Here is a 12,433-nt window from a genome sequence, read left to right as displayed (position 1 = left end):
ATGTTCGAATACTTCACATAACCACTGTATGAATGCATTAAAGGATGTGAGATTCTGGGCCTGGTTAGACCAAACAGCTGTTGCCCAGTCTAAGGCTTTTCCAGTCAATAACGAGCATACTAGAGTAATTTCACTGTCATCCGTGGGGTATATCATGGGCAGTTGTGTTACGAACATGGAGCACTACATTAAAAATCCTTTACATCTAGCTGGGGTGCCATCGAATTTCTCAGGAAATGCGAGATGGGTTAGCAGTGATATTACTCTGAGACATGAGATTTTGTACCTGGCTTGGAAGTGGAATCGGCGGCGCAGGATCCGACGCGGGCAGACGAAGATCCTGTAGTGTCTTAGCTAGCTGTTGTTGATGCGTGGCTAACAAATTTGCCAAAGCCGACACCTCAGACAACAATTGCATGATAACCGCTGGATCCATTGCTGGCAAAGTGTTCTGTGACGATGACTCAGAAGCGCCCGGATTGAGATCCATGTGCAATTTATTTAACAACCACAAAATCAATACAAACAAGCGTGGGGCGGTACAGCTAGGTTACACAACGAGAAACAACGAGAAAACGCTCAGAATTGTTGGCCGTGGCAATACAATACTTCGAACTGAACTATACAAACGCTGAACTATAAATAGTCTGTGAAATGGCTACCAGGTGATGCGCAATCAGGCCAGGTATGAGGATTCTGGGAAACTAAGTCCGAGATTCAAAACTCAGGGGAAGGGTGACCTCCGGTGGCCAATGGAAGGAACTTCATGGGTTGTGCCATATGTAAGTTTTGAAAATAATGAAAACGGACAGTGTGTTCAATTGATTGTTTTTGCTCTAATTTTAAGAGCATAACATGTAAGAGACATATGATTAAATACAATGAGTTGGACCAGTTACATTTTGTCTGAGCCTGACATCATAACTTATTCACTTGCATTTATCAATCTTATGCACTTATTTCCTTATTCATCCATGGTATTAATTTAGTAGTTGTGTAGTTTGTCTATCTTATTGTTAATAAAATTACTTTTATTACTTGTGTGTGTGTGTGTGTGTGTGTGTGTGTGTGTTGATAATACAGTAAGAGGTGCTACAAGTAGTATCTCACAAATCCTTCAGATTGGTCAAATGACAAATTTACTTTATTGACTATTCGTCACACTTTAGGGTCCAGTTCTCAAACTCTTAAACTCTTAATTAACTGCTTATTAATGGTTAGTAAGGTAGTTGTTAAGTTCAGGTATTGGGTAGGATTATGGGATGTAGAATAAGATCATGCAGAAAAGGCATTAATATTTGCTTTATAAGTACTAACAAACAGCAAATATCCTAGTAATATATGGACCCTAAACTAAAGTGTTACTGATTGTTCTTTTCCCATTAAATCATTTTAAAAAAATGTTTTTACTGTTAGTATGAATATGTTGGCCTTAAGGTTATCTGTACTGTACCAAATCAATGACAAAATGTGCATTTTAAAATATATATATATATATGCATTCTCTAGCAGTTTTGATGACATCATTCTGCACTTCATCTCTCGTCAGACTTTCTGTCCAATCAAACGCGCTCTAGAATCTAAACGCCCCGCCCCCTACAGCACACTATAAGAAGATGCTGAAGCTGAGCTCAGTCACTTCGCTGCTCAAATGTAGTGTTTGTAAACTTCATTAATGTAGCCAAAGACAATCTCTTCAGCACAATGTGAACATAACAGAAAGCTGATCTTTCCCTGTACTCAGAAACACTTGCCTCCTGATCCAGCCCTATGCAAACTTATTTTAAGTTGCTTCGAAACAATCTGTACCGTATAAATCGCTATATAAACAAAGGTGACATCATCATAATCATCATCATCATCACAGGCTTTATATAGTAGTTGACTCAAGAGATCGCGCGCGCTGTCCGAGGTGCTGCAGAGCCAGAGCCGCGTCACGTGACCCGGTGTGTGTCACAGCTTCAGCAGCTGCACATTTACAGCTTCACCTCAATAACTTACCCAAACTACCGTCTTCATCGGCCGACGACAGCCACGGAGAACCGGGTAAACCGATTTTCATGTCATTTGAAACAGTATGCGCTCTTCATGTGTGTGCTGCGCGTGCATGAGTCTGTATTCCGTATAGATACACATTTATTCACAGAAACAGATGCGCTTCCATGATTAATATAGTTTCGGTTTTGCACGAATAGATTATTTGTTTTCTCTCTTGAATGGATTCGGATGAGGTCGATTAATGCTGTGTGATGATGACGTGTGCTTTAAAAGATTTATAACATGCACCATGAATGGATTTGATCTGATGTTGTCTTGAAGAACATGAGCTCATGTGGGAGTTTTGCGGATGGGGCGTTTCTATCAGCTCTAATCGCATCTGGATCTTCGTTTATGACTAATAGACATTACACAGCTGGATACTGTGCGCCTCTGTATTATTAACCATCTGAAATGAAAGGATGAGCTGCTTTATGAAGTATGTAAGGTTGAACACGGAAACATAACAAATCCACCGCCCTTAACCCGCGATCCAGATCGGGTTATTGATTTAGGCTACGCATGTTATCGTTGAGACATACGAACTAATCTTGATGGACAATAAGTAAAATGATTTATACACGTGCTTAAATATGCAAAGGGATTTTTTTTTATCATGCATTAAAGACTTATTTACAAAACTATTAGATATTCCCACCGCTTTTGCCCAGGATTGAACACGGGGCATGTTGTCACAGTGGACATCTGGTGTTTACTGACAGTGATCCGAGAATATGACCTGATAACACTTTATTTTACAGTGTCCGTGTTACATATGTTACATATACTTACTATAGTAATAACAGTGAATTTATGCATAATTACATGCAACTAACCCTAACCCTAAATATATACTTGTTGTTATTTCTATTTCTCAGGACCATTTTCCCTCATTTAAACAACTTGCTTTGATCTGATATTTATATTTTTTGGTGACACTTTACTATAAGGTTCCATTAGTTAGTTAAAATGAACTAACAATGAAAAATACTTCTAAAGCATTTATTAATCTTGGTGTTAACTTTTACCTAATGCATTATTAAAGGAGTGGTTGATTATGATGTCACTTTTTAAACTTTAGTTAGTGTGTAATGTTGCTGTTTGATCATAAACAACATCTGCAAAGTTACGACGCTCAAAGTTCAATGCAAAGGGACATATTTTCTTTTTTAGAAATCGCTTTTTAAGGACTACAACCAGCTTCTTCCTGGGTTAGTGACATCACAAACCGTAAAATTTACATAAACCCCGCCCCCAAGAGCACACAACAAAGGGGGCGGGGCCATGTTGGGCTGCTTTAGAGAAGAGGAAGAGTTGTTGTAGTAGAGTGTTGTTGTCATGCCGTCATTTTACGCTGCTCTTCTGGAAAGGGGGCGGGAGCAGCAGCTCATTTGCATTTAAAGGGACACACACAAAAACGGCGTGTTTTTGCTCACACCCAAATAGGGGCAAATTTGACAAGCTATAATAAATGATCTGTGGGGTATTTTGAGCTGAAACTTCACACACATATTCTGGAGACACCAGAGACTTATATTACATCTTGTGAAAGGAACCTTTTAAAATCAAAAGTTGTATCTGTTAATATTATTTAAAAGACCTGCACCAGTCACAAGTATATTCTAGTTTGGTTTCATTTTCACTGTATTCTGTTTTGCCTGTCTGTATTCCCTAGATATTTTTCTTGGTTTTTAATTAGTTCTACGCACCTGAGTCTGTTTAGTTGATTACTCTCCCGTGCATTTACTCAATTTCCTTTGTTTCATTGTCCAGTATTGTTTATGTTAAGTGTGTTTATTTCCTGACCTTCTTCCCTGTCATTCTCCTACATATTCCTAGTGGAATTCACTGTTAAAGACTCCTTTTGTCATTCTTTGTGATCGTGCGTTTACTACAGCCTTACACAGCATCTGACAGCACTAACATGAACTATAAATGAGCAGCTGTATTTCTATTAACCGATATTAACAAAGATTAGTGAATATTGTTATACAGTAAACACATTGCTCATTGTTAGTTAATCTTCCCTAATGCATTAATGGGACCTTATTGTAAAGTGTTACCATATTTGTCTGAAAACACTTGAGCTTCAGTGAAGGCAGTAGTGAAAACAATAGTAAAACTCATGTTTGTCTACTAATCAGTGTTTTACAACCCTGTTCCTAATTCCAAACCCCCAATTCAGTTCAGCAGCTCATTAGTAGAGACTTCAAGACCTGAAATAGATCAGAGTCAGCAGTGGTTCTCAACCAGGGGCCTCAGGATGACTTAAAATTATTTTAAATACGATGAAACAAGCATAAAAAAGCTTATTATTTGGTTATTTTTATTTTATAATGAATACACATCTGAGAATGTGTTGGTGTGTCTCTGGGAACATGACTGGGAAACACTGCTGTAAGCAACTACAGCCCGAATTCCGGAAATGTTGGGATGTTTTTTAAATTTGAATAAAATGAAAACTAAAAGACTTTCAAATCACATGAGCCAATATTTTATTCACAATAAAACATAGATAACATAACAAATGTTTAAACTGAGAAATTTTACACTTTTATCCACTAAATGAGCTCATTTCAGATTTGATAACTGCTCAAAATAGTTGGGACGGGGGCAACAAATGGCTGAAAAATAAAGAAATGTTGAAAAGATTCAGCTGGGAGAACATCTAGCAACTAATTAAGTTAATTGATATCAGGTCTGTAACATGATTAGCTATAAAAGAGATGTCTTAGAGAGGCAGAGTCTCTCAGAAGTAAAGATGGGCAGAGCTGTGAAAGAGTGCGTAAAAAGTGAAATACTTCAAATACATCAAAAGATTCAGAGAAACTGGAGAAATCTCTGCGTAAGGGACAAGGCCGAAGACCTTTATTGGATGCCTGAGGTCTTCGGGCCCTCAGACGACACTGATTGTGTCAATGAAATTACTAAATGGGCCCAGAAATACTTCCAGAAACCACTGTCGGTAAACAAAATCCGCCGTGCCATCTGCAGATGCCAACTAAAGCTCTGTCATGCAAGAAGGAAGCCATATGTGAACATGGTCCAGAAGCGGCGTCGTGTCCTGTGGGCCAAGCCTCATTTAAAATGGACTGTTTCAAAGTGGGTCAGACAAGTCCAAATTTGACATTCTTGTTGGAAATCACAGATGCCGTGTCCTCCGGGATAAAGAGGAGGGAGACCTTCCAGCGTGTTATCAGCGTTCAGTTCAAAAGCCAGCGTCTCTGATGGTATAGGGGTGCATAAGTGCATACAGTATGGGCAGCTTGCATGTTTTGGAAGGCACTATAAATGCTGAAAGGTATATAAAGGTTTTAGAGCAACAAATGTTCCCCTCCAGACGACGTCTATTTCAGAGAAGGCCTTGTGTATTCCAGCAGGACAATGCAAAACCACATACTGCAGCTATTACAACAGCATGGTTCCCGTAGAAGGGTCCGGGTGTTGAATTGGCCTGCCTGCAGTCCAGATCTTTCACCTATAGAGAAAAGAATGGGACCGAATTTCAACACCAAAACTCCAGAAACTCATAACCTCGATGCCCAGACGTCTTCACACTGTTTTGAAAAGAAGAGGAGATGCTACACCATGATAAACATGCCCCCTTCCCAACTATTTTGAGACCTGTAGCAGGCATCAAATTTGAAATGAGCTCATTTAGTCCATAAAATTGTAAACTTTCTCAGTTTAAACATTTGTTGTTATCTATGTTCTATTGTGAATAAAATATTGGCTCATGTGATTTGAAAGTCTTTTAGTTTTCATTTTATTCAAATTTAAAAAACGCATTTTCGAATTCGGGTTGTAATTCTTGCTTAAGTAGAATAAGAATAAGCCGGAACCAGAACCTCACCTAGTGGATCCCCATCTCATACCCCACGGAAAGATATTTATGTTATGACCTGTGTACATATGTTCAGGAAAATTAAGTACAAATAACAATAATGTTGTCAATAACTTGCTATATCCATGTTAAATGTATAAAAAAAAAAAATATGAAGAAGTGGAGGAAATGCATCTACAAAGTGGTCCATGCCATGTTTTGACTATGATCACATGACAAGCATAGAGAAATTCTGAAACGTACCCATACAATTTGGCTGTTGGAATAATGTAAGTAGAACAGTATTTGTTCTACTAAACTGTAAAACAACTTTGGTTGTTTTCTGAAAAAAATGTAAAAATAAATAAAATTAGGATACAAAGCTGTAAATGCCAAGATGTGAATAAAATCTCCAAACTCGTACACTCGCTTGAGGTGGATAATTTTGTTTATTTGACAAAAAGAAATGCACATGAACTGTGATGGAAACATTTGCAGAAAAATATGCAATACAAATGTATATGTGACTGAATGATTCATTCATAACTGGAATAATCTTCAGAGTAAGCATCACATCTGAAACGTTGCTCTTCATTCTGAAATTCATTTCATGATATGTTCCATTTCCTTTCTCCGCTAATTTTCCGGATCTGTTGCCTCCCATTGTTCGGGGACCTCATAATTAAGAAATGAAGCACTGCTTAAGATGTCAGTAAAACTGTCAGCTGAACTGTTGTGTTGTTTTTCTCCAGTGTCGACGGCCATATGTTGAGAGATGACGTCTGCTGCCTGCTTCATCTGAAACAGGATTTATCCCACAAATTCAGGAACACAGTGATGGATAGCACTGAACACTGTGAACACATGAAGACAGTTAAATAAAACAAAATCCTGAACATAAGTAAGGTTGATAACATGAGGACTATGTCAGGTTGAAATGCCTCTGTCGCAAAATATACGTCATAAAAGCCGTTTTTTTTATCTTTAGTTTCGGTGTTAAAAATGACAGTGTGAACGCTACGCGAACCGGACCATTTTCTTTTTTGGTCCAGAACAAAAAAACCAAGAGATCCAAACTACAAGTGTGAACGCATCCTTAGATTATTATAAACTCAGCACCGTCTGCATCATGATTCTTCACATGCGGCGCGGCGCTCATCTGCTCTGGATCGGGCTGGTCGTGTGTGCCGTGGACGCTGGAGCCGGGCTCAGTTTCACCGGTTCTGAGGGACAGTGGGCCTCGTTTCCCACGTGGAACGCTTGCTGTGAGAGCGAAATGAGCTTCAGCATGAAAACCAAGAGTTTGAAGGGACTTCTGGTGTACTTTGACGACGAAGGCTTCTGCGATTTCCTCGAGCTGCACATACACAAGGGGAAACTCAGACTGAGCTTCTCTATTTTCTGTGCCGAGCCGGCTGACGTGCTTTCAGATGTTTTCATCAGCGACAACCAGTGGCATTCAGTCACGATTAGGAGGAACTTCAAAAACACCACCCTCATCGTCGACAGGGAAATAAAGTGGGTGGAAGTTAAGTCCAAACGGCGGGATATGACTGTCTTCAGTCACTTGTTTTTAGGCGGGATTCCCGCGGAGTCTTTACAGCTGACGTCGGACACTGTGAAAGATCAAACTCCCTTTATGGGCTGGATAACAGACTTGAAAGTGAACCGTTCTGAGCCTGTCGCCATTAACAGCGCCGGGGTCAGCGCTGACCTCTGCGGCTCAGACCACATGTGCTTAAACGGAGGCGTGTGCAGCGTTGTCAACGACGAGCCTACATGTGACTGCTCCAAAACCGGCTATCAGGGAAAAGACTGCAGTGAAGGTGAGAAATTCAGCAACATTACATGTGATTGATAACGCTGTGAGTCATTTGTAAATCAAGAGACGTTTTTTATTAAACATCTGCAGTCACATCTGTACTGGCGGTCTAAAGTTTGGAATAATTAAATTTTTTTACGTTTTTGAAGTCTCTTCTGCTCACCAAAGCTGCATTTATTTGATCAAAAATACATTAAAAACAGTGAAATATTTTTACAATGTAAATCAGCTGTTTTCTATGTGAATATATAGTAAAGTGTAATTTATTCCTGTGATCAAAGCTGAATTTTCAGCATCATTACTCCAGTCTTCAGTGTCACATGATCCTTCAGAAATCATTCTGATATGATGATTTGCTGCTCAAGATTATCAATGTTGAAAACAGTTGTGCTGCATGATACGCTACCATTTAAAAGTTTGGGGTAAGATCTTTAGAAAAATAAAACAATAAAAATATATAAATTAATACTTTTATTCATCAAGGATGCATTAAATTAATTAAAGTGACAGTAAAGACATTTATAATGTTACAAAATTCAGCTTTGATCTCAGGAATAAATGACATTTTACAATATATTCACATATAAACAGTTCTTTTAAACTGTAATAATATTTTACTGTTTTTACTGTATTTATGATCATACAGAAGAGGATTAGGGCCAAGCAATAATAAAAAAAATAAAACCATCTTGAGATTAAACTTGTTAAATTTCGAGAAAAAAGTCAAAATAAAATGTTGAGAATAAAGTCATTAAATTACGAGACAAAAGTTGTTAAATTACGAGAACAAATTTTTAAATTACGAGAATAAATTTGTTAATTTAATGACTTTATTCTCAACATTTTATCTCGATTTTTTTCTCGAAATTTAACGACATTTTTCTCATAATTTAACAAATTTGTTCTCGTAATTTAACAAGTTTTTTTCTCATAATTTAATGATTTTATTCTCAACATTTTATCTCAACTTTTTTCTCGAAATTTAACGACATTTTTCTCATAATTTAACAAATTTGTTCTCGTAATTTAACATTTTTTTTTCTCGTAATTTAATGATTTTATTCTCAACATTTTATCTCGACTTTTTTCTTGAAATTTAACAAGTTTTTTCTCGTAATTTAATGAGTTTATTCTCAACATTTTATTTTGACTTTTTTCTCGAAATTTAACGAGTTTTTTCTCGGAATTTAACAACTTTAATCTCGAGATGGTTTTATTTTTTATTATTGCTTGGCCGTATGATCAAATAAATGCAGCCTTGGTGAGCAGAAGAGACCTCTGTCAAAAAAATCTTAACAAATCTTAATTAGTCCAAACTTTTGACCACCAGTGTAATATTATCCTATATATAAATCACAGAGATCTTTGATATTTGCAATGCACAATGGTTTACTTTCATACAGTAAAAGAAGACAGATGAGATCAAGTTTTACATCCATTGATTATAGACTTTGATTAAAGTACATTAATTAGTGAGTGTATGTAATTGGATGTGTCATTTCATAATTACAACGTTGTATTTTGTTTCCCTATAAACGTTCAGTGATAAGTGAAATATGTAGCACAGTATTAAATAATGATGTTGGTCTGGTCATTTTTGCAAGTATAGCTATAGATTGGATCAGTCAGCAGGAGTTATAATGAGGTTGGATCATGTCTGTAGCTGGAATCTCTTACAGACGGTTTCTCTTGTTTTGAGTTCATTGACGTGTTCCACTGAGCAGGATGAGCTGTTCAGACTATAGTGTCAACAAACACTGAACAGAGCATCATTTAGTGGGTTCAAAGGCAGGAGAGATGCGTTCTTTGTCACTGGAAGGTGTTTTACTGTAGACATTTAGACTCGTCATCCAAAAGTATACACACATTATGAATAATATTAACACCTGTAAGCTGTGTTTGTTTTGCAGCAGCTGTTTTGTTGTAAATTGCATCCAACACACTTTTATTATCCAGCAGCAGTCTTGATGAACACAGACTCCTTATAGATTAATACACTTATCACTGATATTTGACTAAAAATAATCAATCATTGATCATTCAGATGTCTGTAAAAAACAACACAAATATCATATTTTGCGTAAAGAAACTGTATTCTGCTATTTTACCCTCAATTCTTATTTCACTATTTTGGGTTTTATTAAAAGAAAAACTCTATAGAAACTCTTTTAAATCATTGCTTAAATAAAATAAATACATAAAAATATAAAGAAGAAAAAATAATTCATTATGTATGACATTTATGTATAACTTGATTGACATTAGATCATGCATTAGTTAACATGAACTAACAATGAGCAATACATCTTTACTAAAATTTATTTTTCTATTAATTAATCTTTGTTTTTGGTCATTTTTACATATCCAGTTTTTAACATTGGAAGTTTTCATGACTTAATGCACTTAATTTCACATTATAAGGTCCAGCCATATCATAGCCTGCAAACATAGATTCCACTTTACATTAATGTTAAAAAATAAATAATAAATGTTTTATTATTACTATTAAGCAACAGAAAATATACTAGCATTTGTACTTTTGTTGTATTGTATTGCTATTTCCCACCGATCTCACCTCAAAACAATATTTATAAGAATATGGATAAGCCAAACCTGTTTACATATTTCTCTCTCAACACTATAGAAGCGCACAAACTCCTGACTAATATATTTGCATTTTACTTAATAAATGTTATAAAGGTGTGTTGATCATCACCTGAACACGTTTACTAATGCATTAGATAATGTTAATGGTTACAGTTTATTCCAATGGTCCACTTTAGACATTCTACTAAACTGTTAGTAACTTTGAAACGACATGTCAACTAACTGTTTGGTTAGTAGAATAAGTTAAGATTGTAGTATGCAAAGTTACTTATAGCCAGCAGAATGTCTAAAGTGGACCATTGAAATAAAGTGTTAATAAATGCGGTAAAGTTCTTGTTAAATAATGCATAAAGTGATAATGAACGCAGCCTTATTGTAAGTTTTAGTGAACACCATAAAACAGTTTGAAGGTTAAATTCCAGAATGTGATTTTAATTCCCGCTCAGACCGAGAACAGCACAGCACTGTAAAAGTTACAGTAAATTTTCCATCATTAATAATCATGTTGTGTAACACAGTGAAGTCTAACTGGTTTAGCATACATATAACTATTGTGTTTCAAAAAGATGCTCAGGCTTTGTTTTTTGAGAGGAGTAGTATATGGTAATACAAGCCATTTTGATCCTCTTCTGTATTTTTCTGGGAATGCAGTCATATGATTACATTTACATCTGCCTGCTGTTAGTCATTTCACTGCCATTTGAGATGACTTTGCACATAAAAAAATATTTCATTACACAAAAGTATTCATCATGAAATATCAGATTCATTACATTTCAGTATCTAGTTACCTACAATCAGTTGAGCAGTGTAAAATACAATGTCTTAAAAGAAGAAATTGAATGGGAGCAAAGACACAGTGCTTCCTGCCAAACAAAAGATTAATACATACACTCGCCGGCCACTTTATTAGGTACACCTGTTCAACTGCTACACAAATATCTAATCACATATCTGCACAGCAACTCAGTGCATTTAAGCATGTAGACATGGTGAAGTCGATCTGCTGAGGTTCAAACTGAGCGTCAGAATGGGGTAGAAAGCTGATTGAAGTGACTTTAGGGGGCGCTCTCAGCGACGAGCGCTTGTCTGCAGTCAGCGGTCGGGTGGAAGCAGCAGCTGTCCGCCGGGGCAAGATGTTTGATCACCTCCATCTGCTTTTGTGCAGCCGAGAAGTGCTGGGCGAAGCTCTCGACTGTGTCGCCGAAAGAGCTGGCCTGGAGTCTGGGGAATTTAGAAACAGGATTTTGTCTGTATCTTGGACCACCAAAGAGGACTTCGCCCGACACAGGGAGCACACAGTGACTTTAGTTGCTTCGGAGGGCGAGGTCGGTCGCTGTGCACAGTTCATGTCTGGGTCAGGACCACCCTCGTGCAGCTCTTTGAGCGCTTTGGCCTGATGGACCTAGAGGAGCGCCATGGCATGCGGGGCAGACTGGATGAGTACTTACAGACCCGGGAGGGGAGACAAGGATTACCCTGGCAGGTGGCAGTGGTGCTCGGACACAATTGCACCGCGACTGACCGCTCCACCGGGAGATCTCCGTATAACCCTTAGCCGGCCCGCCATCAAGGGTAGTGAGGGGGGAAGAGTTACTAGGTCTGTTATGGCAGTAAAAAGTGTCATCCACTACCTAGTAAGCTCTTCATGCACCTCTGGGAAGAAGTCATCCATCCTTGAGGGCTCTGGACACCGTGGAGATCTCCACTCGAGCCCGACCCTCTCGGTGGCCCGGGAAAGCATAGCCATCAGCTCTGGGTCAGACTTGGACAACACGACCGTCCCTGAAGGGGGCAACACAGCCGAATCCTCATCCCTGGAGAATTCAGGCAATGGCTCCAATGGCTGGTACACTTCGGTACACGGATCGTACATTGCGATTCCTCCGGCAGCTCAACTGGCTGCGATGCGTTAGAGGGGTGAGGGAGTCTGGGAGGTTGGTTCCTCGGTTGGGAAGCCCTCACCATAATCCTCAGGTCACCTAAGCTGATACCCCAAGTAGTCCACCCCTAGTTTTGGCCAGGAAGGGAACTAGAACGAGGAACAGGAGAGGGGACTCCACCTCATTTGAGGTACTGGAGTCTCGACCGCAACATCGCGATGGTTATCTTCCCGCAGTGGGTGCATGACTCATCCACTAAAG

General features: G+C 38.2%; 1 protein-coding gene across 8 annotated transcripts in view; it reads left to right on the top strand.

Annotated features, from left to right (window-relative positions):
* The first annotated feature begins 1,888 nt into the window (after positions 1-1,888).
* Positions 1,889-12,433, top strand: part of nrxn1b (neurexin 1b) — a 132,987-nt gene continuing 122,442 nt past the window's right edge. For 7 of the 8 annotated variants that reach the window (XM_048205962.1, XM_048205959.1, XM_048205958.1 and 4 more), the window contains exons 1-2: positions 1,889-2,046; positions 6,613-7,686. In XM_048205962.1, the coding sequence (XP_048061919.1) occupies positions 6,990-7,686 (697 nt within the window). In that variant the 5' untranslated portion in view covers positions 1,889-2,046; positions 6,613-6,989. Of the gene's footprint in view, positions 2,047-6,612; positions 7,687-12,433 lie in introns of those variants that run through there. The other variant, XM_048205965.1, reaches the window with a different exon arrangement.

This window comes from Megalobrama amblycephala, linkage group LG10 (assembly GCF_018812025.1).
Source record: "Megalobrama amblycephala isolate DHTTF-2021 linkage group LG10, ASM1881202v1, whole genome shotgun sequence".
Taxonomy (NCBI): domain Eukaryota; kingdom Metazoa; phylum Chordata; class Actinopteri; order Cypriniformes; family Xenocyprididae; genus Megalobrama; species Megalobrama amblycephala.
Note: the sequence above shows the minus strand (reverse complement) of the source record. Positions and strands in the feature narration are given on the sequence as shown.